Source organism: Centrocercus urophasianus, unplaced genomic scaffold, assembly GCF_019232065.1.
Source record: "Centrocercus urophasianus isolate 14NV4802_14NV808 unplaced genomic scaffold, USGS_Curo_1.0 seq_1207, whole genome shotgun sequence".
In the NCBI taxonomy this organism is placed as follows: domain Eukaryota; kingdom Metazoa; phylum Chordata; class Aves; order Galliformes; family Phasianidae; genus Centrocercus; species Centrocercus urophasianus.
The window spans coordinates 47897-75029 of NW_024884373.1; the positions used below are offsets into that span (position 1 = coordinate 47897).

At 51.0% G+C, this 27133-nt stretch overlaps 1 protein-coding gene across 2 annotated transcripts; it reads left to right on the forward strand.

Moving 5' to 3' along the window:
• Window positions 1-563: 563 nt before the first annotated feature.
• SH3GL1 (SH3 domain containing GRB2 like 1, endophilin A2) lies at window positions 564-27133 on the forward strand. Of its 2 annotated transcripts, XM_042811137.1 has the most exons (10): window positions 565-718; window positions 17444-17512; window positions 17625-17697; window positions 18438-18581; window positions 20430-20563; window positions 21399-21557; window positions 21927-22030; window positions 22962-23086; window positions 23562-23615; window positions 24932-27133. In XM_042811137.1, exons 1-10 carry the CDS (start codon window positions 674-676, stop codon window positions 25126-25128), a joined length of 1104 nt encoding a protein of 367 aa, XP_042667071.1. In that variant the 5' UTR covers window positions 565-673; the 3' UTR covers window positions 25129-27133. The 2 variants fall into 2 exon arrangements, with proteins under 2 accessions (XP_042667072.1, XP_042667071.1); XM_042811138.1 differs by lacking the exon at window positions 23562-23615 and having other exon boundaries at window positions 564-718.

Sequence of the window (27133 nt, forward strand, 5' to 3'; positions counted from 1 at the left end):
GGGAGTGAGGGCGGTGCGGCTCTGTGGAGATCAAGGCAGTCCTTCAGCAGTGGTGGGCAGAGGGGCGGAGCCGCCCAGCACATTAGGTCATTGAGTGGGCCGAGACGGTGCGCGAAATGGCGGCCGTGTGGCCAACGAGAGGCCCGGTCAGTGGGCGGCTTTGGCGCGAAGGCTGCTGGGAGTTGTAGTCCGCCTCTGGCGCATGGGGTGCTGGGAGAGGGAGCGTCATTCCAGCAGCTGCAGTGCCGGATCTTCTTTTCCCTAAAATCCCCCCTTTTCGTTCAAAAACCATTCCCGCTCGTGCTGTCACTACCCACCCGTGTACCAAGTCGCTCTCCCTCCTATTTATGAGCCGCCTTCAGCTGCAGGAAGGCCGCCACGAGTTTTTCCCAGAGCCCCTCTCTCTTCTAGGCCGAACACCCCCCCACTCCGTCCGCCTCTCCCCCCCCCCCGTAACAGCGGTGCCGCCGTGGCGCTCCGCCAGGCCGCTAGGGGGCGCTGTGTTCCCGCTTTGGGGCGGGGCGGGCCGAGCCGCTTCCTGGCCGCGGCGACTCGGCGGAAACGGCGGCGTTGGCAGCGGCGGAGCGGGTCTGCGGGTGGGCTCCGTGTTTGCCGAGTGTCACCTCGGCGTCCCGCCGCCCGCTGCGTGTCCCCGGTCGGCACAGGAGGCAGCATGTCGGTGGCGGGGCTGAAGAAGCAGTTCTACAAAGCGAGCCAGGTGAGGCACCGCGATCCGCGCCTTCCCTTAGCCGCTGCTGTCCGTCCGCTCTCGGTGCACCCGGAGGTTCGTTCCTACCCTCCCTACCGACCTCGCCGCTCTCCGGCTGATGGCGGTTCCGCTGTTTCCATCCGGTAGCCCCGTGCCAACGAGCCGAGCTCCCGTTGCGCCTCGGTGTTCCGCCCTGGGACCCCCCAGGTGTCCCGTCCCCCCCTTCCCCGGTCTGTGCTGCTTTCCCATCCCGTTACCGGCGCCCATCCCTTGGCCGGAGCCTCTTCCCTTCACGCAGACCCGTTGCGAGCTCCATTGCCATCCCTGCTATGGCAATCCTTGGACTGATCCCCCACTGCTGTGGCAGTGGGTCACAGCACCCCTGGTTCAAGCCCACCGTTGCCGTCAGGTGCCCTCCCTGCTGTGTTGGATGGAGATGAGGCACTGCTGGAGCTCTGCGTGCCATCGGTGTTGTGGTGACATGAGCACAGCTCTCCATCCAGGCCAGCACAGTGACACAGTCACCAAAAGGAACTTGGCTCCAGCACGATGATGCAGAGATCTGTGCGGCTTCACTGAGAGCTGTGTGGCAAAGAGCTTCCATCCCTGTGCTTTATGGAATTCCTGGACAGAGTGAGAATCACAAAATGGCCAGGGTTGGAAGGGACCTCAGGAATCATGAAGCTCCATCCCCCTGCTGCATGCAGGGCCGCCAACCTCCACATTTAAGACCAGCCTAGGCTGCCCAGGACCCCAACCAACCTGGCCTTGAACACCTCCAGGGATGGATGGGGCATCGCAGCCTCTCTGGGCAGCTGTTCCAGCACCTCACCGCTCTGATAGTAAAGAAATTTAAGGATAATAATAATAATAATAAAGGGATTTTAGGAGCAATGTGTTAAAGGGGAAAGGGTTGCATAAAATGCAGTCTGCAGGGCGATGTTCGCTATGGGCCTTGGGAAATTCCCACTGCTGTGGTAGCTCTGGGACTGGGGAAGGGTTTTGTGCTCAGCAGGGCAGAAGCACAACTCCCCATCTGTGTGCGTCAGGGCTCTGCTCTTTGGGAAGACTGTCAAAAGAGCAGTTTTTAGCAAACGAAGCCTTTTTGTGCCTCCTGCAGTTATAGTACGGTGTTGTTCCTGAAATTAACTCTTGGGATTATTGTTTTTTTAAGGCATTTTTGGAACAAATCTGGATTTAGGAGCGCACCCTTAGGAGCACTGCTCTGGGTCCCCCAATCACTGCTTTTGTGCCCCTGTTTTCAATTTAAGGCAGGTTAATTTCTCACAGGCCCACCAACGGGCTCTGCTTCCCATGCTCATAGTTTAAACCCTTCTAATCTCAATCTGCGTACGCTTGCTACGTGGATGGGTTCCTTCCTTGGCCATGTTTATGAAAAAGCATTTTGCTTAAACAGCAAAGTAATACATTCCTGAAGTCATTCCCCACCCCCTTCCTTACAGCAGGAAAACAAATCTCTGCATCATTATTATGGCTTTTTTTTTTATGGCTTCCATGGGGGAAAGCTGTGCTGAAAAAGAAACTGTAGGAAGGCTTTCCTAGCACAGATGTGCAGTGTTGTTGTAGCAGGGCAATTAGAGGTGAAAGCGCATCGATGAGTCAGAAGCAACGTGTTTCCAAAGCCTGGAAACATCTTTCTAAGACATCTGATGAAACTTTTCTGTGGGGAATTACTGTAAACTGCAGTGAATTCATATGTGGTCTTTGGTGGGCATTTTTCTTACGGATGCCGTGTTTTATTTTTTTAAAGGAACCAATCTGATTGCTCATGGAAAAGTTAAACCCTGTGAGCTCTCTGATGAGCAGCAGCCCAGTGTCCAAACTTGGAAGCCCGTTTATCTGCATGCATGCTTGCATGTACTTGTTTTGAGCACTTAGCTTGTGCTCAAGGAATATTGCAGTGGGGGAAAAGCTGTGTGTGTGTGTGGCTGCATCTTGGGCTCTCTTGCAGCTCCTGCTGCTGCAGGGTTTCGGAAGGTGATGAAATCTGAAGAAGCCTTTCTGCTGGTATTTGCAGAGCTGCTTTGCAGGATCTGGAGAAGCGCAGTCACAGGGTGGACCCTGCTTCTGCCTTCATGGTTCCAGTGGCTGGAACCACACTGCAGAGGTCCTTTGTCTGGAAACGAGAGTGACTGGTTCTAGCTCTGCTCCTGTTCTGTGTTATTCTCCTCTCCTTTTCATTTTCACCCTTCTTCCCTTTCCCTCCCCTGGTCCCAATCTTCAGCCACTCCTTGGCTGAAGCAGGAGGAGGATTAGCTATTTTTTGGCACTCTTAAAGGTATTAGATGCTGCCAAAGCCAAACATGTGGAAGATCTTTCCTAAAACGTTGTGTTTTGTTCCACTTCTGTTATTAATTGAAGAAGAGCACAGCCAGGACCGAGGCATGCTGGGCCCTTCAGTCCCGGGTATGGGGATAAAGCTGGGCATCAGCTTCTGCCTCGCACCCATATGCAGCAGAGAGCCTACAGTACCCTGCAAAAAGCCATGCTTGCAATGCTGCAGGACGTGTGCCTGTGCATCCAGAACAGGTTTTGCTAGTTCACAGCAAAATGTTCCTCTGGAGAGAGGCAAAAAAAATAAAAAAAGACAGTACAAAAATAAAACCAGCCTTTAGAAAGTGTTCTCCCGTGGGGGAGAAGCAACCAAATGCACAGCTTGGAGCTCCAGCAGCACGAGCTGGGTGCTGCATGGGAGGCTGTCAACACTGTGGTCCACTGCTGGCCTCTCAGGCACTCAGGGAGATGCAGAAACCTTCTGGTGCAGAGATGGCTTCACATGCACTGTTTTCTCTTTCTACAAACCAATTCCTAAAGTGGAAGGTTTAATATCTGCAAGGCTTTCTGTTGTCATTTGATACACTTGGTGCATAAGCAGGGCAAAGAAATGTGTCTGTGCTGTTCCCTGGGGAAGCCAGTGCCAAGATGAGCGTGTGTGCAGGTTCCTTGCTGCTGTCCTACAGAGCAGCCTGCTACCTGTGTCAGATGGGTTATCTGCCACTGAAGGGACAAGCCCTAGGGTGGAGGCACTGTGATGTGGCACTGGTGAACGTGTCCCCTCCCTCTGCCAGATAGCCCTGTCCCCGCTGGGGCATGCCAACTGCTGGCATTCCATGTGTAACAAGGCCTTTGCAGAGACATGAAACACGGTCTTGTGTTCCCACCGATCAGCCGTTGCCCTGATGGCTCAGCATGGAGTTGGATTCAACCCAGGTGGGAGAGTGGCATTGCTTTTTTCTTTGCTCAGCCCTCAATGTCGTTGTCACGTGGAACAGGATGAGCGTTCTCTGCATGGACCAAACCCAAACCTTGCTCGTCCTGCTCAGGCTCAGTAACCAGAGCACCATACGAGTTCTTGTGCTTGCTGTGCTTGAGGAGCTCCTTGCCAGCCACCCTTCTGCTTGCAATCTGTCACGGCTGCACTCGGTGACCATGCCAAAACCCTCGGTGTGTAGGGCAGCACGGCAGCCTCAGAGCTGTAGGATAACATCCTCTTCCCTTCCCGGGGTGTGCAGAATGAGAACAGAGAGCCCTGGCCCAAGACAAAGACCAGCAGCCTCCCCCCTCTGTGTGCAGAAGACAAAAGCTGTATTCTGAGAGGGGAGTGCTAATTAAAACTACCAAGCCCTTAACGTACACACTTTTTCCTGAGTTTGATGATGCTCTCGAGGCTCTTGAAGATATTTTTGAAAGCATGAGTGCCTGATCTGAGGACCTGGGCTGTGCTCTTTGGCCCGTGACAGTATTTCACTCCAGGAACAAGCGGATCCTACGCCCTGTACGTCTGCAGTGTGTGCTCACTGTCCTGAGCAATGGCTGAAGAATCACCTGTGCCTGGTGCTGAGGTGCAGCAGCATCAGCTTAAAGGCCTGAGACATGAGCCTGGCCCAGGCACACTGCACAGGCACTGCGTGAGGACCAGGAGAGGGATGGCAATGCCCTTTTTTTGTCTTTCTTCCTCTTGTCTGGTCCGCAGAGAGATTTCCTTTATGAAGTTCTTTCTGTTGAGGCTCTGTGCTGTAGTTTTGGTTGTTCTTCTTCCCTCTCCTGTTTCCCACATTGTACCTTTTAACAGTTCCTTTTTTTTTAAAGTTAAGCCAGTCCTCCTAGCACTCTTAGGCTTTCTCCCCCAGGCAGGAGATGGCTCTCCACTCATTTCCTTTGCTCCGTTTGCAGCTGGGCACTGGGCTGCTCTGAGTGTCACAGATGTGCTGTGCAGTTCAGGATCTCCTGCTGGAAGGGAAATGGGCTGCTCAGCATGCAGGATAACCTTTTACACTGAAAACAAAACCCACAGAGGCCCATTTCCCTGGCCTGTTGGTGCCCCGTCCTGCTGCAGACGTTTTGAGTTGTGCCTGTTTCCAGATGGAAGCTGTTCCCACACTGCTAGATGCTTCCACACCTGCAGCTCAAGACAACCATTGCAAGAGCTTCAGCCACTGATAGCAGATGCTGGATGTGAATTGCAGGGCTAAGAACAGTGGTGTCAGGACAGTGGTGTCCCCAGTGCTGATGTGCTGCAGCTTTATGGACATAGGAAGCACGGTGCCACAGTGGGCGCAGAACCCCAAGACAAGCCAGGCTGTGCACTGACATGCAAATGTCATACTGGCTTTTAGGGAATCCTTCAGAAAAAGGATGACAGTGGACCTCAGAGGCAAGATGTGAGGAGCACAAAGAGGCCTGGTGAGTAGGGCACAATTTGCCCTGCTGGGACACGAGGGGCACAAACAGCATGGAGACACCGGTGCTTTGCCTTGAAGCTCCTACAGGTCAATTCAGCTTGGGGCTGAATGAAATTCATCTAGAAGCTACCTTCAGTTCTGACAGTGTGTACAGCAGCATCTCTTTTGCTCCTGTTTTGAAGTTGGAAGAACAAATCCTTCAGTTTTCTCTTCCAGGTCTCCCCGTGAGGCTGGCACAAGGCAGTGCTGCTGGGTTGAACCTTGGTGACAAAGGCAGGCTGAGATGCAATGTCCAAGTGCCTTATCTGAAAATATGAACTTGAACCAGCAAGTAGAGGGATTTGCCATGTCCTCCCAGCCTTATCTTCTCTCCCATGGCACTCAGGCTTTCCTCTATTAGTATTAACCCAGGTTAGAGTCCCCTCCAGCCTCCCATGTTTGTCATTCAGTATTCATCTGCTCCTGAGTCACAGGGCTGAGAAAAGGAGGATTTGCTCAAGCACAATGTGATCCTGGGTGCTCAGAGTGCCAGCCAGCAATGTCAGAGAGCAAACTGTGTTCTGCAGCCAGTCAGATTGCTGCTGTCATCCTTGCCCAGCGTGCTGGAGCCTCAGCTTTCTGTGCCATTGGAGCCCAGTGTCTCATTGATGCCTGTGTGCAAGTCCAAGTATGGCAGGTGCAAATGTGAAGCAGAATGCAGGTACTCTGCTCTCAGCAAACCTCAGAGTCAATGGGTCTCAGGGGCCAGGGGTGCCTCTCCCTGTCCTCACTGAATGCTGTTATGATGCCTGCTGCTCCATCTAGTTAAAATGCCCATGTGCAGGAGATTTTAATAGTAATTTCCTTCCTTTCTTGCATGATTTGTCATTGATGAAATACTTGGCATGGCAGCGTTGTTCTGCTGGTTAATCATTGTCAGAACAGCCCCATGAATACAGCAGTTTTCAGCTTTTCTCACTGTTGTCCAGCCTGTCTGGAGGTGCACGTTCACATCTTTGTGTCAGTTATGTTGACTTGGCTTTTCTCATCCTTTTAGGGTTGCTTTTACAGCTTTTAGGTTCCCATTGTAATTAAAGCTCTGGTTCTTGAAAGGCAAAGACAGAAAGCAGAGGTGGGAAGCTCTGGCTCCCCCATACTCAGCTCACTGTGCTTCCCTCCTCATTTCTCATGTTAAACAGAGCACTGTTATCCCATGTTTACAGCTGGGGAATCTGGGACACGGGCAGGATGCATGATTCAGAGCTGTGGGGGAATCGTGTGGCACCAGGAATGCCGATTCCTCATTGTCATCTCACCCTGTCTAAAATTCCCTATTTGTCTAACTGTTCTAACGGGTTAATTTGAGGGTGAAGTATTGAAAGTGTAAGACAGAGCTGAGGGGGGGTGTTGCTGGAAGAAGTGGAAGGAAATCCTTCCTCCTGCTTCGCCCTGCCAACACTTTCCTCCTGGGAAAGAGCAAAATGGGGATGAGATCAGGCAGACTGCTCTGTAAAAGCTGACTTATTCCTTTAGTACATTTGTTGTTCCTTCCCTCCCCCATTCCTCCATACTCCAGCACCTTTTGCCAGGACTTGCAGCCCTATCCAGCCCCTGGCAGACCCAGGGGGACATGGACCCATAGCATGGAAGTGCTGCTGAAGGAGTGGAGCAGTTTGCCTCGCTTGAGATGCAGGAGCACTCATGTAAAAATGAATCAAAGCTGCAGGCTCAGTGTGCCTGGGGAGAGCTGTAGCCTCTTTTGCAGAAGCTGATGTTGGCTGAAGGGAAGAGATTCTGTCTGTGCCCCTCTGAGCAGATGTCCGTGCTCACAAGTAGGTTCGTTAGGGGGGCTGGGAAGTGCTGAGCACCGTCCTCACCTGCACCTTTCCACAGTCCCTGAGTCTCCTGGCAACTTCTGCTTCATCCACCTGAGGCGTACAGTGGGTTCCTACAGGGAGCCAAGATGGATGAAGAATGCAGTGTGAAAAGGTCTTCTGTGCTCTGTCAGGAGTGGAACGTGAGGGGGTTATTGCAGGACCTGCTGCACTGTGTCACCATGTTGCTGTATTCCCAGGGAAGGCTCCTGGCATGTGCCACTGCCAAGCAAGATGCCAAACTACTGGGAAAAAAAGAACAAACCCAGAAATAAAGTAAATCCATAATTCAGAAGGTCTTGGGTTTGTGATGTCAGCTCGCCTCATTCACATGGAAAAGCAGTGATGCATCTGGACATTCATGCTGTTTCATAAGAACCCCATGCAGAGTGCTGTGCTGTCAGCTTCTTTGCTTGTAGGTCAAATCCTGAGTGTGAGTGATGAAGTTGGGGCCCAGAGCTGAAGCACGCAGGGAGTTGCTCTGCTCTTGCTTGTCTGCAGTGTGGCTTTCATGTCATTCTACAGATCTGCTCCTTGCTGAGCTCTGGCCCCTCGCTGTCATGCTGCTTCCCTGAGCTGGGGGCAGGTGAGTGACATCTGTGCAGAGCTGGAGCAGCAGAGGAAGGAGCCATGCAGCATCACGTTACTTCTCTGTTAGTGAGGGTCTGTGTGACATGGCTTAGTGCAATTTTCACACACACCCCTTGGCCTCTGCCTGTATAAAAGTAATATGTATATATATAATTCTTTTTTTTTGAGAAAGAAAGGTTTCCTCTTCCACCTGCCCCCACCCATCCCTTTAAAACTGCAACCCCATCACTTTCAGGTTCCTGTTGACAGGAAGCAGCCGTGCTGGGAGGCTGGGGCTTCGTGGCAGCAGCCATCCAGGCTGAAGCTGTAAGCAAGCAGCTCCCTGGATCCCTTCCAGCAGCAGCATGGTTTTCATCTGGGGCTGAGGGTCAGGACCTGCCCTGCTGCTCCTCCTGGTGAGTGCACAGAGCACAGCCCATGCCACGCTCATCCCAGCCTGTGCCACTGGCTTCGTCACCAGTACCTGCTGGTGCAGGTGGGATTTCCTTCCTGAGCCACTGGGATCTGAGAATCTTCCTCTCTCACCTGTTAATGAAGTTCAGAGCATTGTCACTAATGAGCTTGTGCTTCTGCTCAGAAAAGTGAAGCACGTTTCTGTAATGTAATTCTGTCTTTTAAACAGAAGGTAAAGTTTGTGTTGTGATTAAAGCTTTACAGGGCTTTTTCTGATTGAGAAAATGCTTGATAATTCATCCCAGAACTTAAAACCAGGCTGTATGTGCTTGTTGGGCCAGACTTTACCTGGCTATTATAATATATCAGGCACTTTTTTGACCAAATTTATATTGATTTTATAGGACCAGCTATATTTAACATTATTCTTATCACCTTCGTAATGAAAAAGCAGAAAAATGGTGGACAATTACCCACCCACAAAGCAAAGCTACTGAGTAAGGAGGTGCTGCTCTTAGCAGAAGGATTTTTTTCCCTAATCTTCACTGTGTAGCAAAGTGGTGAAGCATTTAGCAAGCACTGCATTTGGTGCTGACGTGTGGCTGCACACGTGCTTTTGTTGGGCACGGAGCAGGCACAAATCTTCAGCACCAGATGTTGCTGGAGCCCTTCTCATACGTAGCAAAGCTCCTAATTGCATTGGATGCATTTCCAAGAGCAAAGGAATCTGCTTTCTGTATTTAAACAGGAGGGGTTTCTGATACACCTGGTTCTCTGGCTTCAAGGCAGAAAGGCTGAAGTGATGCATTGAGAGTGTAATCTGCAGAGTGAAAGCAAACTGCAGGAGCCTGAGCTGGCTCTGCTGGCTCCCCGCAGCCTTACAGATGTCACTCCCCCTCTCCTTTTCCTTAGGATGCTGTGCTGGGGTGTGATAACCACTAAGCCTTTCCTAGTATTCACGTTAACAAAGGAAAACGTGTGTTTGTATGATTTTCTGAATTATTTCTCTCCCACTTTGATGTTTGTGTACACTGTGATTGCTGTAGTTCTCGTTTGGCCAACGCAGCCTGTGTTAAGGAAGGGACGTGAGCTGTGCTCTGTCCTCCTCTGCTCCCCTTGCACTTAGGAAGGGGGATCACTACCTTCCCTTTTACAGATCCGAGCTGCTGCTGAAGTCCTTTCACCACCTTTTTTGGATCTGGTCTGTCCATGAGCCTGACTGCTGACTCAGCTCCCAGTCCTCATTGACACAGTCTCCATCTGAACCTGCGCACACGTGTCTGAACCCCGTTACCTAACTGCTCAGTGTGTCCCATCAGCATGGCTTGGCCTCATCCATCACACTGCAGACCTGGAGCTGACCAGCTCTGTAGCCCCATTCCCAGCCCTGTGACATTCTTTGAGCTCTGCTGTACTTTTGCTTTGATGATACCATTCAATGATATCCATCCAATGCTGATACCACACTGCCCTGTGCCCTGGGGTGGTACTGTTCTTGTGTTCCACTTTTCACTGGAGCAGAAATCCTGTCTACTTCTTGAGAGCCCTTCCTGCAAGCTGCCTCATGCTTGCTGTGTTTGGGACCTCCAGTTGTCAGAAACCCTCATTTTTTTCCCATTGCTTTCCATGATATCCTGAAATCCCTGGCAGCAGCATAGACAGGCTGCTGGTTGCTCTGCTTCAGCGTCATCAGGACTTTGGTGCTGTCACACAAAAGAGGCAAAAAGCAAATTCCAGGAGGCCCTTCAGCACTTTGTGCCTTTCTGCCCTATGTACTGAGCAGCTCCAAGTGTCAAATGGCAGCAGCTCCTTTTCCCCTGCGTCAGAGGTCTGGTGGAGCTGCTGGGAAGTGATTGCTCAGCAACTTCAGACAAGTCAGGCAGTGATTAACAAAGGCTTTTGGAGATAGGATGTGGGGAGGTTGGGCAGGAAATCTGAATGCAAGGCAAATATTCCCCATTTCCCCTCAGTTTACTGTAGTTCTGCAGCCGTGGCAGGTGGGCGAGGAGATGGGCAGTGCCAGTGGCACAGGGGAAAACTGCTGCTGCTTTTTCCCCGTGGTTTTGTTTTCACTTGTTTGCTTGACCCAGTTTTTTTTAACTCTAGCTGAATAGAAATGATGTCTCATTTGGTATAAAGCAAGTGAGAAGTAGCTAATAACAGGAGAAAATGTGATGCAAGGCCTCGTTGCTGACTGTTGGGAGGTGCCTGCTTTCATGTGGTAAGCCTGTGGCAGGAGGTAAGGACTGAAACTTCTCCTCTCTGGTGCCAATCTGTGCTCAGGGCAGCAGCGTGCCCCTGCTACAAGCTAGGACTCAAATGCTGTTCATCCAGCTACAGAAAATGAAAGGATGAATTCCCCAAGCAAATGGGCAGTGTCTGCATTGCACTGGCCTTAGCTCTGCGAGTGAGACCTGCTGGCTCCTGCTTAAGTTACGTTTTCTAATTCATGCTGTCCTCATTCCTCTGAGCCCATCTGCTGGATGGAGATGAGTCATTCAATAATGCTTTGAGTAGGTGATTGGACAGGTGGCTCCCTAGAAAGCTGTCTTTGCATATGACAGCTCTTTCTTTGCAGTTCCTATATGATAAGATTACAACCTGAGGTCACTTTGAAGGCATTTTGCTAGGGAAGGAAGGAAAGGGAAGGGAAAGGAAGGGAAGGGGGCAGGGCAGAAGGCAGCAGGAGCACCTCTGTGTGTGTTTGCACAGGTCCATTGATGGTGCTTGGTCTCAGGAGGGAGTAGCTCTTCCTGTAAAAGAAAGGAGCAGTAAAGGCAAGAAAGCCCAGCGGAAGATTGAGGGCTGGATACCAGAGTGAAAACACTTATGTGAGTGGGGAGATGGGATGGGGTAGGTGGCAGGTGGTACCGTCAGGTCCAAATGCCCAGAGAAGTGAGATGAATGGCAGGACTGATGTTAAGAACCAGCAGCAGGGTCTCACATGGAGGGACAGGGAGGTGAGAGCTTCTGCTGTTTGCCCTCCTCTGATCTGCCCTTCTGCAGCCAAACCGAGTGTGAGAAAAGGTAGGGCAGTGTCTGTCGAGTCATATCCCACTTCTGGTTATGGTTCTGCTGCTAACCTGCTCTTGACAGTAGGCAAATCACTTCCTCTCATTCTCTTTCCTCTTTTCTGCTTAGAGTGATGACTTTTGGGTGAGGAAGTCTGGCAGATGTGATGGAGCTGTGCCAGGACCTACAGAGCACTGTGGGGACTCTCAGCATCGTTTGGCTGCTCAAAGCATGGAGGCTTGCTAGGGAATGTGCCTTCCTCCTTGTTACGAGACGATAATTGTTCATCCCTTATTCCATAGAATAACACTTCTGTCTGTTTCCTTCTCTTTAAAGTAGGTCAGAAGTTGCCCAGATTAGGATGCACTTTGCTGTGGGTGTGCTGATCACTGGGTAAACAGGGATGCCTGCTACCTCTCTGCAGCGTCATTCCTTAAGAAAGGATGCCTTCTGTTTTCTAAGAGTTTGAAAGCCTCTGAGGAGGCAGAATGTGATGGAGGATAAGAAGCAAATATGGACAGATGCCAGAGAGAACTGCAGGCTCAATGAGGGCAAAAGGTGTGTTTGCAGTGCCAGCGCTCCCAGTGGGCTGCTGCTGCCCTCCTGGCCCACAGCTGAGGATGCAGTGAGCAGCAAGAAACAGGGATGGAGAAGAAGTGATGCCTGCTGTTGGATGAACACCTTCCAATCTTGCCACGCTGCCAAGGATCGTGGTGGGAAGGTGACAATTGCCATGAGACCTTAGAGACAGCACGGGTGCTTCGAAGGTGCTGGAGCAGAGTGTGTTTCAGGAATAGCTTTTGGGGTTCTCCAGCCCTGCTGCTGACAGACCCCACAGCAGGAGAGTGCAGCACCGTGCTTGAGGGATTAGAGCCACGTGCTGCCCAGCTGTTCTAAATATACGTGCAGCAGCAGCGAGCTGTGTTGGCTGCATGGAGCTGTGAGCACCCCGCTGCCTCCTCCTTTGTGATGATGAAGCTACTAGTGAAGACAACCAAAAATTACACTTCATTCCAGGGCGCTGTGCCTCACTGAGCTATTGCAGTGCCTTTATTTAGCTCCCATGGGCACAGCTCACAGCAGTGTTGTGCACTACCGAAACTGCTCACCAGCAATCCCAGCACTTACAGCTGTGTTTTCCTTAACATCTCTCGACCAGGATTTTGTGTTGCACTGAAGCCCTGTTCATCTGGGATTCAAAACACCTACAGCACCTTTTTAGTTAGTTTGTGGGCTGTTTTCTTCTTATTTTCTTTCTTTCCCACTGAACTTGCTCTTTTTTAATGCAGGCAACCGGGGCAGAGCTGCTCGTCTGTTTGCTTGTCTGTGGTTTTTATTTCTCAAAAGAGCACTTTCTGCTGAGGCAGGACGCAGGGAGGAGTGAGAAGGCTTTGGCACATCAGTCTTGGGAAGGATAATGTTTTCATTGCAGTGTGGGCAACTGCTTTGAATGCAGCAATTGCATGTGTTTGATATGTTATAAATAGCGCTGGCTGTTTGCTAAGGGGAAAAAATGCAAGTTTTAAAAGAAAAAACAGGTATTTTTCATTCTTGATGAGCTGTGCTTGTTGGGGGAAGTTACATCCTACAGTTGACTACCTTAATTTCCCAATTGAAAATACTTGAAAGTTGAAGAGCAGTGTGTCGGAGCGAGATGAGTGAGGTCCCTGTGGAGCAGCTGCTCGTTGGCACAGCACTGATTTCAGCCTCCTGTATCCACAGGCTGGGCAACAAAGACTTGCTCACTTTTAGGGCCAGTGCTGCACATCTGCCCTCTGCTGGATCTTGAGATGGAGGGGCTTCACCAGCATTCCTCAACTGCAGAAGGTTTGGATGGTGGCATCTTCCCACTCGGTTTTGGCTCTGTTTTCATGGTTGGTGATTGTACTGTACGTTGATTTCCCTTTTTTTTTTCCTACACATCTGTCCTTCCTCCGTCACCAGCGCTGGTGTGATGCAGCAAGGCTGCAGTGCAGCACAGCACATCCCATTGCTCTGAGCTGCCACTCGTTGACTCTGGGAACACATCTGCTGCTTGCAAAATATCTTGATGCTCTGTACTCCATCCACAGGCACCTGCTGTGCAGAGAGATGCCCTGGGCACGGCCTCATGTCACCATCTCTTTGCAGGGGTGTTAAAGGGGTGGTGCTGCAGCCAGCCAGCAATGAGGGGAGTGCAGCTTTGGAGTGGGTGTGCCAAGGTCCTACTTAATGCCACTGGGATCTGTTTAGGTTTCAGGGATGGCGTGGGCAGCAGCAGATGCCTGCTAGGTCTGTCTGATTCATCGGGTTTACGTAAGGGTGAACCAAATGACGAGAGCGTTGTCCGATGGTTTGTTATTTACCACGAGTTCATCCTGGGGTTGAAGGGCAGTTGTGTAGGTTGAATGAAGGAGTGGTGGGTTTGGAGGGGGCTGGTGAGGGCGAGGAGGGGTGTGTGGATTTTGTGTTGTGTCTGGAGAGACGGCACAGCCCTCCCTCATCCCTGGCATTGCGTTTCTCTCCCACTCTCTGCTATAAGAGAAGCCCCTTTCCATCCTGTCTTTCTTATCCTTCAGCATACACAGCTCATTCCTTCCCCTCCCTGTTGCCAAGCTCCTGTTGCAGTAGTTAGCTAACAAAAGGGCTTTCATTTCTGGACATCTTCTGCCACGCACAGCCCTTTGGTAGCATTGGAACACCAAAGGTAAGTGTGATTGAAGCCCCTGCGAGTCGATCCTTGTTCAAATGAGGCTGCAGAATCTGCAAAATACAGTCAGGAGCAAAGAGACAGACGAAGCAAAGACAAGTGCTGTGCTGTGGAGGTGTTTGCTGGGTGGGATCCACCGCTGCACCCTGGCACAGAACCAGAGCCGTCCAACAGGACTGCAATCACTGTACCTGTCTACGCCCTGAGCTCAGGTCTGAGCTATCTGGGCCACATTTTTACTGCCAGCAAGCTTTAATTATACACGGGTGTTGCTTCTCTGCTGGACTGTTTGTGCACCGTCTGCTTCGTCCCTTTTTCTGACCCTACAGATGGGTGGTTAAAGTGCCAGGTAAACAGCCATCCTGTTTTGAAGCTGTTTTATCTCGCCGATCTGTGACGCCCAACCGTATTGCCTTGTGCTAATATTTGCTCCAGGAAGCACACAGCTTTGGCTGCTGTGCAGTGCAGCTGAGGGCTTTTGCTTTTGCACTGTGTCCTGCTCCTCTCGCACTAAGCTACAGTACTGTCTCCTTTAGGCTTAACATTATGCTATATGCCCTGTCCTGGGTTCCATTTTGTGCCCAGTGCCCCTTGTACTGTCACTGGGCACCACCAAACAGAGCCTGGCCCCATCCTCCTGACCTCCCTCCCTTTGGATATTGATTAGTACTGATCAGATCCCTTCTCCAGGATGGGTGGGCTTGGGCTAACAGCACATTGGCCGTGTCCCTGGCTCACATCCCTGCTGGCACAGAGGGGAACTGGCATTAGTTTGTCCTGTGCCTGACAGATTTGGGACTGTTGGGATGGAGATGGCACACAGTCCCTCCTTCTTTCCTCCTGAGATGAAGCCTCCTAGCTTAATTAGAGCCAGCAGGGAGAAAACCTCAGTCGTATTCGTCCTCCACAGCAGGGCACCAGTAGCATTTCTTGGATGTCAAAAGGAGGATTAAATTAGTCTGCAAGCGAATTTTCCCCCTCCACATCTCTATGCTCTCTGAGAGAGTGTTAAGCCTCCAAAATCACTGTGGTGATCACTGTGTACAGCATGGCATGCAGTCCCCGATTACAGCAGAGCTCTCCATCACTGGCTGTATTTGCAGCTTTCTGGGTTGCAGATCTGTGGGAGGGTGGAGAAAAGCAGGGATGGAATTACGCCGGTTAATTGTACTCTTCTCAGGTGTATTGCAGAGGAAAGGACCTTTCTGGAGGTGCTGCTCTGGGCTGTGTAGAAGCCCCTTTCTGGCCACAGAGGCTGCGTGTCGAGCCGTCTTTTGGCACGGAAGCACAGGAGTGGGTGGTGGCAGCTGGCAATGAGTGCCCACGCAGGGTCTGCAAGGCAGAGCAACCGCTTTGTGGTTTATTTTCCCTGCTCCAAAGAGGAATGTGTGCTTCCCCAGCTCAGAGCTGGCAGGCAGAAGTGTGTGCTGGCACCCCGAGCACAGAGCAAGGATCCAAAAAAAGCAAGAATTTGAGTTTTTGGTTGTTTGCCCATCTGCAGGCAGCTCTGCGGTGATAACACCCCTTTGAGCCCCTCTTGGCACGCTTGCTGAATCCACAGTCCTGCTCTCCCTGCACTTCCCATGTCCTTTCAGGTGCTAGAAAAAAGCTGGTGAGGTCAAGAGGGCTGCGCTGCACCCAGAAGCCTGCATGGACCTTTGTGGGGCTGCACGTGCAGGGATGTGTGAAGATCCATCTGGGTGTGCATCTGAGAATGAAATCCAGAGCTGAGAGCTGGGCTGGGTGAACCTGGAGAGCGCTGACCCATTGCTTTCCCCCAGTGTTTTAATGCCCAGGGGAACCACAGCAATCTCTTTGTGAAACATCTGAGGTCCTCTGCTTCCCCAGACAGAGAAAAAAGCCTTGCCCAGGCAAAACGAGGCCCTGAAAGGCTGCTGTCTTCTTTCTCAGCTCTTTCAGACTCTTGCTCTAAAAGGATATTTTGGCCTTGGGATGATTTATGCTGCTGTTGCTCAGTGCAGAGCTGTCATTCAGAAGAGCTCTCTGCTCTCTCTGAGCCTCTTCCCTGTAATGTCTGCATGCCTTGAAGCTCTGAGCAGCTGCAGATATCCATCCGACCACTGAGGCACGAGGAGCACATCAGCCATAGCAGTGCTCAGCCTAGCAGCTTGGTTTGCAGCTTCTTAGTTGTTTTTCTTTCCTAGTTTGGGGTGTAGAATTTTGCTGAATCCCTGCAGACTTCCCTGTTTTACAGCAATCATTTGATTTTGGGACTAAGCACTGCCCAGGGAGCGCAGTCACATGGAGCTTATGGGGTATCTCTAAGTGCATTTGGAACTGGATGCTTGCTTAAAGAGTTTTTTCTCCTTGTCCTTTAACTAAGGAACCACTCTGAGTCCCCATGGGCGCCACAGGAAGAAAGACTTGATAAAATCAAGTATTTGATGTTGAAGTAAACAAACCTGTATTGTTTGTCCAGAGCTGGAGTTTTGACTACAAGCATGAGGAATCCTGGCAATGGCCTGTGGCAGGCATCGAGAGCTTGGGGAGGCAGCAACCATTTCCTAAACCACTTTTGATGTCTGTGGAGGTAATTTGCTGTACACAGATCCATTTTGGGGCCTGGCAGTTGCTTGTGGGCACACTGCAGGTAGCTTTGGCCGATCTGTTGAGCCCCAGGTGCTGCCACTGGCCTTGCCACATGGGAATGGGGCAGGGCAGGAGATGTTTCTCTCCATTTGAGCTGCATGGAAGGACACTTCTTCAGTTGGATTTAATAAAGCACTGTTGGCACGTGTCTTTCAGCTCGGGAAGGTGAGTGGTGAAGCTTTGGGAAAAAGTCTTTTCTTACACTAAGTGGCATTTTGAAGAAAGCTGATAAGCCCTTGGTGCAGATAGCCAAAAGCAACCCTGCCTTCCCAGCTGTGTCAAACGTCTTGTGTTCACCTTGTTTTAGAACAGACATCAGAGATACCTTGATAATTGGATTTGAACATTTTCCTGTAGCTTCTGTAAGTCTCTTTATCCTTCTCTTTAAAAAATGTTGGAATACAGAGCCCTAAGCTCTCACCATCTGGATTGCAAGGAGTTTGAGTGGTTTGAGTGGTTCTTTCTGGGCTTAGCTCTGTATGGCTGCTGCAAGCAGAGTGTGTTAATTCCCTGTTTACTTGCATTTTGCCTTGTGTGAAATTGAAGCCTCTCTTGAAGCAGAGTTGAGAGACAATGCTGTTGCTCCCTTTTTCCAGAAAGCATCGGAGTTGGAGCTGTGAGTTACGATTTTAAAGAGCTTTGTAGCTTCTGCCAGGTGAGGAATATCCTGCCTGTGTCTGAAGGCTGAGCTGTGCTGTGGGAGGATAGGGCAGCATGTTGTTACCATGCTTTGGGCTGTTCCTACTGCCTCCTTTCTCTTGCAGATGCTGTCTGGACCATCCCTCTTCCCTTTCTGTCCCCAGGACTCGATACCTCTCTGCGTGAGGTAGAGTGGGCAGCCACTGCCATGCCTGATTCTTCCTGCCTTGTTCTTTTTCTGCAGCTGGTCAGCGAAAAGGTTGGAGGGGCAGAAGGGACCAAACTTGACGATGACTTCAAGGAAATGGAAAAAGTGAGTAAGGGATAGGAGAAATCCCCTAAAATTACCCGTAAAAGCCTTCTGTGACCTTGCCAAAGCCCTGAGCTGATCTTCACTGCTGCTGGATCATCTTGTTTTCCTACAGAAAGTGGATTTGACCAGCAAGGCAGTTACAGAAGTATTGACCAGAACAATAGAATATCTGCAGCCAAACCCAGGTGAGTGACAGCACCTCTGCTGTCCACTTCCCCCTCTGCCCCCCAAAGAGGGTAGGAGAGAAAGAGGCAGAAAGACCTCAGAGAGAACCTTTATGGCCTTGAGGTGTGCCACCAAGCCCACATTTGTTACCAGGTACGCTGTCTACCTTTACCAGATGTATGCTGGGCTGTCCTGTACATTCCCTGTGGCTTTGCTAACTGGCTGAGCTTAGTGGGGTCTTACCCTGGCTCACAGGTGCTTTGTGGTCATACGGCCCTTTTGACCAGTGATGTGTTTCTGGGCTGTAAGATCCTGCTGTTGCTATCAAACAGTGAATAAAACAGACGCATCTTTAACCTTGGATCTAGGAAAGATCTGGAGGGGACCTGTTTTTACCAGGGTGTCCCAAAAAAATGTCATCTCTGGCTTGGAAAGGGATGGTTAGCTTTGTAACCATCACCTCCAGAGCCTGCTGTCCTGTGTGTTTCCAAGCAGCTTGCTCAGAGGATGCTCCAGGGACTACGGGAGGGCTGGGGAAACTCCTTTGGCCTTCACCAGTTAGCTGTGGGGATCTATATTTATTTGCTGCTTTGGAAAAGAAACTTTACTTTTCATAGCAAGTGATATTTCTGGTAGGTTATGACAATAGCACTTCTTGGCTTTGGGAGTCACTTAAAAAAAAGGAAAGAGTTGGCAGTGGCCAGCAGCTGCTGGCAAGTCCAAGTAATTACAAACACGGCTGTGGCTGTTTCTGTGCCAGCTTCCAGAGCCAAGCTAACCATGCTGAACACGATGTCGAAGATCCGTGGGCAGGTGAAGAATCCTGGCTACCCGCAGTCAGAAGGGCTGCTGGGGGAGAGCATGATCCGCTACGGCAAGGAGCTGGGCGAGGACTCCAACTTTGGTGAGTGCCCTGTGGGGCTGCAGCCTACAGCAGCGTGCAGATAAGACAGCAAAGCCCGATGCCAAATCTCCAAACTGTGTTCTTTTGGATTCCCAAAGGGCTCTGGGACCCTTTGTATCACTTAGCAGCATGGTCCAATGAGTGCCGGATCTGTAGCAGTCTCAGAGCAAATGCATGGCAGCGGCTGAGCCTCATTCCTTAAACCAAAACCAAGGGCAAAATCCACAGCTCACCACTGATGTGTGTGCTGTCAACTGCCTTTCTGTACACAGGCCTTTAGAAGAGGTCTGAAGGCTTCCACTCGGGGAAGGAGAAGCAGAACCCAAGGGGACTGGATCGTGATCAACATTAGGTTTAGGTCCAAAACCTTCTAATACTTTTTTGTTGAGTACTGGGATAAGCTTGCATGTGGGAAAAACTGTCTCTGTGCTTTTAAACTGAATGTGGTGATGTGGAAACTGGACTGAGCAATATGAGGTGCTTTAATATGCCATAGAGCTCTGCTATGGGGATTCCATAGCCAAGAAATCTCTTCATGGGGTAACTTCTCATAATCATGAAACAAGCCACGTGTGGCTTGCAGGGAGGAAGGGGGTGTGAAGCTTTTTGATGACATTAGTCTTAATCCAGTGAAACATCAGCCTGCCCATGTGACAGAGCCAATGCAGTGCACAGCTGTCTGATCCCTTCCAGTGCAGGGAGGAGCCTTCTTGCTTCAGGAAAATGACAAAGCCCTGGCTGCTCTGTGGGAGTGGTGAATTCTCCAGGGTATCTCTGGCTGACTCAGAACTCTGTATCTCTCTTGGCTTGCAGGAAACCAGTATTATTGCAGAGCAAGGGGGAAGGAAGTTTTTAGAAGAACATAGCAAACCTGGCTTCCTCTAATAGCCTCTCTTTACAGAAACACTTAACTTGATGAATTTTTATTTTGACAGGTTATCTAGAGTTAGCACCATTGAAATAATTCTTCTGCAGATACTCTGTCGTTTGCTTTTTTTCCACCTGGACAGCAGACTGGTGGTTTCACTTGACTCTCCATTTCATTTGCATCAACTCCTGTGCTGATGCAGTGCTGAAACGATTGGTTTGCCAAAGCTGCACAGGAATAATTTAATCTATAAATGGTTTCCACTGGAATAAAAAGCCCAGACTAAAAGTGCTTTTCAGCAAGGCTGTCTGGTTTAACTGTCATCATTAGAGGGAGCTTTAGAAAAGCTAAATAGGTTTCAGTAAGCGACTCTGAGTTCGAATTCAGAGAGAGGTGGAAAAAGAGATAAGATTGGCTCGATAGAGGTCCAAAATGAATAGAAGGCTGCAGGTTTGTTGTTGACATCTGGGGAAACTTGAGAGGTTGGTCAAGAGTGCTCTGGGCTTAAAAGCCATCTGAACAAAAGGATGGCTTGGCTCAATCAGGCCAAATGTACTCTGCCCCCAGCTTCTGCTGCCAGCAGTGGCCAAGCAAGGTTAAAGCTGTGCTCAGCCAATTAGTAGCTCAGGGACTCCCTGAGTTAACAAAGCTGTTTATGAAATACTTTTCCCTTCCTCTGTGTAGTTCGTAGAGATTGTTCCTTGTGTTCAGAGGAAGAAAATGAAGCGCATTGGTGAAGTGTCTTCTGTGCAGTTTGCACCAACACGCCGTTGCCCGCTGTCACGCCAGTCAGCGCTCCCTGTGCTCAGCTCAGGAAGCTGCTCCATGTAGAAACGTGGAGGTTTTTGACATAGGACAGAAGTTGCACATGCTGGGTATCATGGCAGAATGGCTCTGCATGCAGCTGCCACAGACTTTGGCTCTGTTTAACCGGCTGGCTTGTTCTCCTCCTCCCTTTCTCTTCCTTTTCTCACTCCAAGGCGATGCGCTGCTTGATGCTGGGGAATCTATGAAACGATTGGCTGAAGTGAAGGACTCACTGGATATTGAAGTCAAACAAAATTTTATTGATCCCCTCCAGAACCTGTGTGACAAAGACCTGAAAGAGATCCAGGTAAACGCCATGGTGTTGTCTCTGCTTTTCATCTCCTTAGATGCTGGCCTGTTCTGGCTATCAGTGCATGTAGCCACTTCTCCATCACAGTGGAAAACAGTGTGGACAGGCAGAGGTACCACTTCTGTTCCCCTGCATGTGATGTGCATTCTCTCTCCATATTTCCTAGTATTTGCTCCCCTGCTCGGTGTATTCAGCACCACTGCCACTGCTCCTGAGCAGCTTCTACAGCTGGGTGTAGGTTGGAGTAGTTCATTCACTGTTCTTTATGGAGGATGCTGTCATAGTGGATCCCAACATATGTTCTGGGCTGCTTGCCTTTGGTGCTGATTTAAACAGTTCTGATCCTAAGCTGTTACAGGATATAATATTCAGAATCTGTATCCCAATTCCTGATCTGTAGAGATCCCTGTCACTCATGAGGAGCTCGAAGTAGAGAGCCAGCTCTTCCTTTCCCTGGAAACCTTGCATGAGGAACAGACCTGGGCTGTTTTCACATTGTTTTCCTCCAGCTCCCAGCTAGAAAGGGGTGAAACTACATTTCCATACCATACTTGAAGGTTAATCCTTAGTAAGAAGCACCTACAGCAGTAATGCTTTGCCAAACTGCTTCTCCGCATCATCTCACAGCACCCCTGATGTGCAGCTCTCTATCCTGTGCTGCAACCTGAACAAACATGGGAGCCACAGAAGTGTATTCTCTGAGATCGAGCTTCTGAAACGAATGAGCTTGGCCTGTGACCAGTGCTGCCTTCTCAACACAAAAATTCAGTTGCTCCCAGTCTCTGGTTCTTTCCTCTTTTTATTTTGCTGCTCATAACCGTCTTCTTCCCAGCACCATCTCAAGAAGCTGGAAGGCAGACGCTTGGACTTTGATTACAAGAAGAAACGACAGGGAAAAATCCCTGATGAGGAACTCCGACAGGCCATGGAGAAGTTTGAAGAGTCCAAGGAAGTAGCAGAGACCAGTATGCACAACCTCCTAGAAACTGATGTAAGTGCATAGAGGGCGCCTGGACTCCTTGCTGCTCCTGGGGCTGAGAGCTGGGGGTGGCTTTTGTGTTTCCATCTGTGTGAGGGTGCCATTGGGAATGAGTTTGGCCAGATAATGCAGCACCCTTGGGAAGAATTTGACCAGCTGGGGAAGGGAAGGTTTCAGGGTGGGAGACAGTGGGAGAATGGGAGCCATTCTGCTGAGTCTGAGCCAGAGCCTGGTCTCAAGTACCTGAAATCCCAAACCTCATCCTCGTTTCCCTGGGGAAGCTGTCCCTTGTGCACGTTTCCCAGTATAATCTCAGCCCTAGTGGGAGTCTTCTGTCAGCAAGGGAAAGCCAATCATCCTGCCTTGGTTTGATTCTCTCAGATTGAGCAGGTGAGCCAGCTGTCGGCCCTGGTGGATGCTCAGCTGGACTACCACAGGCAGGCAGTGCAGATCCTGGATGAACTGGCAGAAAAGCTCAAACGCAGGTGAGTCCTGGGGGCTTTGGGCACTCGGTTCTCACAGCCATGAGCTCTGCATGGCACTTGCCTGTAAATATACCTGGCTCCCTGTCTGAATCTGCCCCCTGGTGTTAAAGCCAGTGCTTGCAGTCACTGCAGCTTCGGTCCAAACCTCATTCAGATCAGTGATGGGCGCATTCTAACATACAAAACGTGTCTGTCCTTGCTTCACGGGCAGCCAGTTTCTGCTGCTTTGAGCGATGCCTGAATTGGAGTGTGCAGTTCCCAGGGAACTTGATATTGAATTTGGCAGAGAAAGGGTGTATATGCAGTGCACCCTTAATGCCAGTGCCCACAGCTCCTTGCATCTTGGGCCTTGACCAGGAAATATCTTTTAGCTAGACCTGGGATCAAGTAACCGTGCTGCTGGAGCAGATGGATCAGATGTCATGACCTGAATGTGCCTGTCCCCTCCTAGCTTAGTGTCTTTGTGCCATTAGCTTCAGTTGTAGTTAGGGAGCTGGAGTTCCTGGTGATTTAGCACTGCTGCCCTGCTGCTCTTCTGTCATAGAAGAAACCACTGAATGGATGCTGTGTCTGGTTGGAATTCAGAAGATCTGGGAGTATTCTACTGCTGAGAGCTTTCAAAGTGCAGCACGAGTGTCCTCTGCTGGCCTGAAAGCAGTGGTTGCCTGAGCTGCTCTCCAGCAAAGCCTAGGGGTGTTGTCTTCCAAAAGCTGAGGTGTAGGTCTGAGGTGGAGGCAACTGAAACTCGTCCCTCTATGGTTGTAAGGGGTCAGTTATGTTTGCCTTGCCTAGCTGAGGACAGAGCTTCATGTTCTAGCTCTGGTAGCATCATGCCTTTTCCAAAGCTTTCACACCAACAAGCAAGATGTGCACTGATCTTCTCAGACTCGTTTTCACTTTAATTTATCCACATTTCTTTTGATTCTGCCAGAATGAGGGAGGCCTCCTCACGTCCCAGGCGGGAATACAAGCCCAAACCCAGGGAGACGTATGACTTTGGAGAGAGTGACCAATCTAACGGGGGCTTCTCTTGTGCTCCCACCCCTAAAGTCTCAGGTAAAGTTGTCCCATGTATGTCATCGTGCACACAGGTGTCTCTGGAGCAGTGTCCTGGGGATGGAGGGGAACTGCTCTGCCTAAGAGTTGTGTTTCTGATGTGTTGGATGTGCCTGCACAAGCTGGTGGCTCTGGAAGTGTCTTAAACATCTCTAGAGTCAGGCTATTTTCTCTTGAGGCCCAACAGCCTCTGTTTTCTTGACTTTGGAGAAGTCCCAGCAGAGCCTGCAGTCCGGGTCACTGACTGATAGCACCCAGTCAGTGACAGCAAGGGCAGAAAGGAAAAATTAAACATCTCTCCCTCCCTGTCTTCCATCACGCTGCATTTGTCCCTCCCTGGTCCCAGCGAGGCAGATGGTTTTCTAACAGCATGCAGGATGCCATGTTTCTCCTAACAGAACCTCCCTTTGGGCCCTGCCTTCCCCTCACTCCAATTCACGTTGTTTTAAGCATGTCTCTTTTTGTTTGGAAGCAGCTTCCTCCTCTTTCCGATCCGACAAGCCGTCCCGGGCCTCCGTCAGGAGTATCCGTGAGTTTCCTCCCACTGCACTGCATGATGTGTGACCATCTTTCCCCACCCCTCCTTGCTCCTCCTTCCTTGACACTGCTTCTTGTAAGCCACTAATACCCCTGTGCTGAGCCACTCTGCCTGGCCAGCAGAACAGCTGAGCTAAACATCACCTCTGCTGAGGCCCAAATGAACCCAACCATGCTATATTGATATTTACCACCCTAAAGCTTTTGCTCACCTGGATGAGTTGTGGCAGCAGTCGTCATGCAGGCACGTCCTGCTTGAGAGCACAAAGATCAGGAGCTCTACCAGGAGATATCAACCACCTCACTCCTGTTACGAGCCCCCCAGCTCTGATCTGTCCCACTCCTGCACCTACTGCCTGCTGTCCCCTACCCTGCAGCTGGGAGCTGGGGACAGAGCAGGCGGTGCTTCGGTACACGATGTGGGTTTTGTGGTGTCTGGGCAGCAAGCAGCCTCAGATGGGTTGTGACTGGTGGCAAGTCCCCAGGCTGGGCCCACAGGTTGACTTGAAGGAGCTCATGGGGCTTTCATTGGGGTAGGGGGCAGGCTGAATCTGTGTCTTGGAGGCATCAGAGTGGGGCAAGCGAGGGGCTCATGGTGGTACAGTAGTGGGGTAGGAGGGCTTAAGGAGCCTGGAAAGGGTTATATGCCGTGGTTGTGGAACCAGCGTGGTGTTTTGAGAAGCTCTCTCAGAAATGAACCTGCTTGGCTGCTGCTTTTGGTGTTTTCTGAGTTCTCTCCTAATGCTGAGCCCTCTTGTGCTGTGGAAGTTCAGCAGTCCAGGTGTGCTGGGCCTCCTGTTCTGCCATTCCTCCTGCCCTAGCACAGAGCCATGCCAGGTGCTGAGCAACAGGGAAGGGAATTAGGGCCCTGGAGCCTGTGGTGGTCTGCATTAGCTCAGCTTGCTCTCAGTAGAGTCTCTACAGCTGCGAAATTTACTGGCTGCTCTTCTCCCATTAGAGTGGGGTGGCGGGCACAGGGAAGGTACAGGGGTTGGGGCTGTGCTCTGGGAGCAAGTTATGAAGGGAAACGTTTGGAACAAGAAGGCAGAGGAGCCATTGTGCTTAAACCCATCGAAGAGTTCAAACTGAGTTAATGCTTCACCATGCTGGGGGCAAAGCTAACAAACAGTTTCTCCCAGGCGGGGCAGAGCCCCCAGTACTCGCTCGTGTCACTGGGGCTGTGTGAATCCTGGCTCTGCCAGACCTGGTTTGGTGTCTGGGACTGGAGTGAGTGGCTGGCTGCCAGCTGTGGGGCTGGGGCAGGACTGTAGGCAGCCTCCTCACCCCTTGCATGCACTCTCCCCACAGCTCACCTGGACCAGCCCTGCTGCAAGGCGCTCTACGACTTTGAACCCGAGAACGATGGTGAGCTTGGCTTCAAGGAAGGCGACATCATCACCCTGACCAACCAGATCGATGAAAACTGGTACGAGGGCATGATCAATGGCCAGTCAGGCTTCTTCCCACTCAACTACGTGGAAGTGCTGGTTCCGCTACCTCAGTGAATTGGCAGCTCTCCCCGTTCCTCTCCACTCGTGCCCCCTCACAGCGCAGGGCCGAGCCTGCATTCCACGTTTGTCCTGACACGAGCCCTCTAGTGAGGTGGGGAGAGAAGACACGGCCATTTCCTGTATCATCTCGGGGTGAGTTTGCCACCAGGGAACAAGCCAGAAGGGTCAGACAGCCCTATCCTGGAGAATATGTTTTGTCTTTTGTTTTGGTTTTTTTTTTGTGTCCTTCTGGTGCTTGAACTTAGGTACTTTATGAATCCTGCCAGGTTCTTCCAGTCTGTACGTTCAAGCTGGGTCATAGGCCTCTCCCTGTCCAGTTTTTGTCTTTCCTTTGGTCCAGTTTCCGTGTGAACCAGGTTGGCTGTGCTGGAGAGCCGGGGTGCATGACCTTCATGCTGATCATTACCCCAGGTCACCCGGTGCTGAGCAGCCCTGAGCCTCGTGGAGGGGTGAGAGATTTGCCCCTCCTTCAGGATGGTGTGGGCATCTGCCCCTGAACACTACCCACCTCCCCTCAGCCTACAGCCCCTGCTCAATCTGACACCCAGCTGCTGTGGGAAGGGACTCAGCTTCCTCAGCACCCCAGAGCCAGGGCTCAGTGGAGAAAGCACGGAGCAGAGCAACACTATGACACAGATGGAACACTACACCAGCTCAAGGCAGTGCTGAGCCTCTGTGCTGTCCCTCCCCTCCCTGGAGAGGGGCAGAGATGTCTGATGCATGGTGCTGGCTCTCTGTCCTCTCCGTGGCACGGCACGGTTCAATTCCTTTCTGCCTTGGAAATGTTTTAAGCTGGGCTGCTTCTGAAGTTTGGGCTTTTCCTGCTGCAGCCTCTACCTGCAAAACTGAGGGGTGACTCAAGGGGCAGTTTGGGCTGCAGCCCAGGGTCTGCCTATGGAATATCCCAAGTTGGAATGGACCCTTAATGATCATCGAGTCCAACTCTTAGCTCCAGACAAGGGAGGCAGATGAATGCTCCTGCCCATGGTGAGGCAGAGCAGATTGCAGAATGGTCCCATGCGAGATCCTCTCACCTGCTAGCTCTGTGCTTGTTCTCCCCATCAGAACCCCATGAGGCTGAGCTGCAGTCCCTCTGCTTGCTCCTTGGGGCTGCTTGCTTTGGACCAGGTTAATCCTCACGTGCCTTTCCTGCTGCCCCTCCTCTGCCCCCTCCCCATGGCCATCTCCACCCATTGGGAGAAGCTGCACCCTGGGCTCTGTGACCTTCAGCTTCTGCACCCTGTAAATGCGTTTGGTGGAAAAGGCATCTTATATCTCTGCACCCCTTCTGCCCTGCTCCTGGCTGCCCTGGCTGCTCCCAGCCTCTTTCCCCATACACGTTTTGGAACGGGGCTGGGAGCTACAGTGTTCAGCTCCTGGGGAAGAGAGCACGGCGCTGCATCCACAGCTCCTGAGCTCCATTTCTTGCTTTTCCAGTGTTGATAGAAAAATGGTTTCCCTGCTCTGGGGGCCTGGCACCTCTGCTGCAGCACTTGGCAGGGCTCTGGCACTGCATTTCTTGACCAGCAACCTCCTGGCCACGCATGCAAGCCTTAGCTCCCTGCCAGCCCCACACTGCAGCTGCTCCATCTCCTGTTACATTTACACAGAACGTTTTTAATGTTTTTAACCATGCATGTTGATGTACGTCTGGTCCCCTGCTACACCGTGGGCTGACCCTCGTCTGGCACCAGTGCCTGACCCTCTCTCCTGGTGCAGGATGTGGGAGCACACGTGGATTTCTCCCCCAGCTCCCAGCAGTGCAGGGGGCCGAAGGGACCGATGGCCTCAGTGCCCTGTCCCTGCCCCACTGAGGGCTGCAGCCATGGCCCAGAGCTGCTGGCTCCTGCTCAGGTGGATGGAGATGAGTCTGTCAGCTGGGACAACTTGCAAGACCTTTTTTGTAATGGTTTGTAAAGGGGAAAAGGAAAAAAAAAAAGACCCTCAAATCTCAACTTGTATCTCTAAATAAAAGTATTAAATGTTTTCTTCTTTGTAA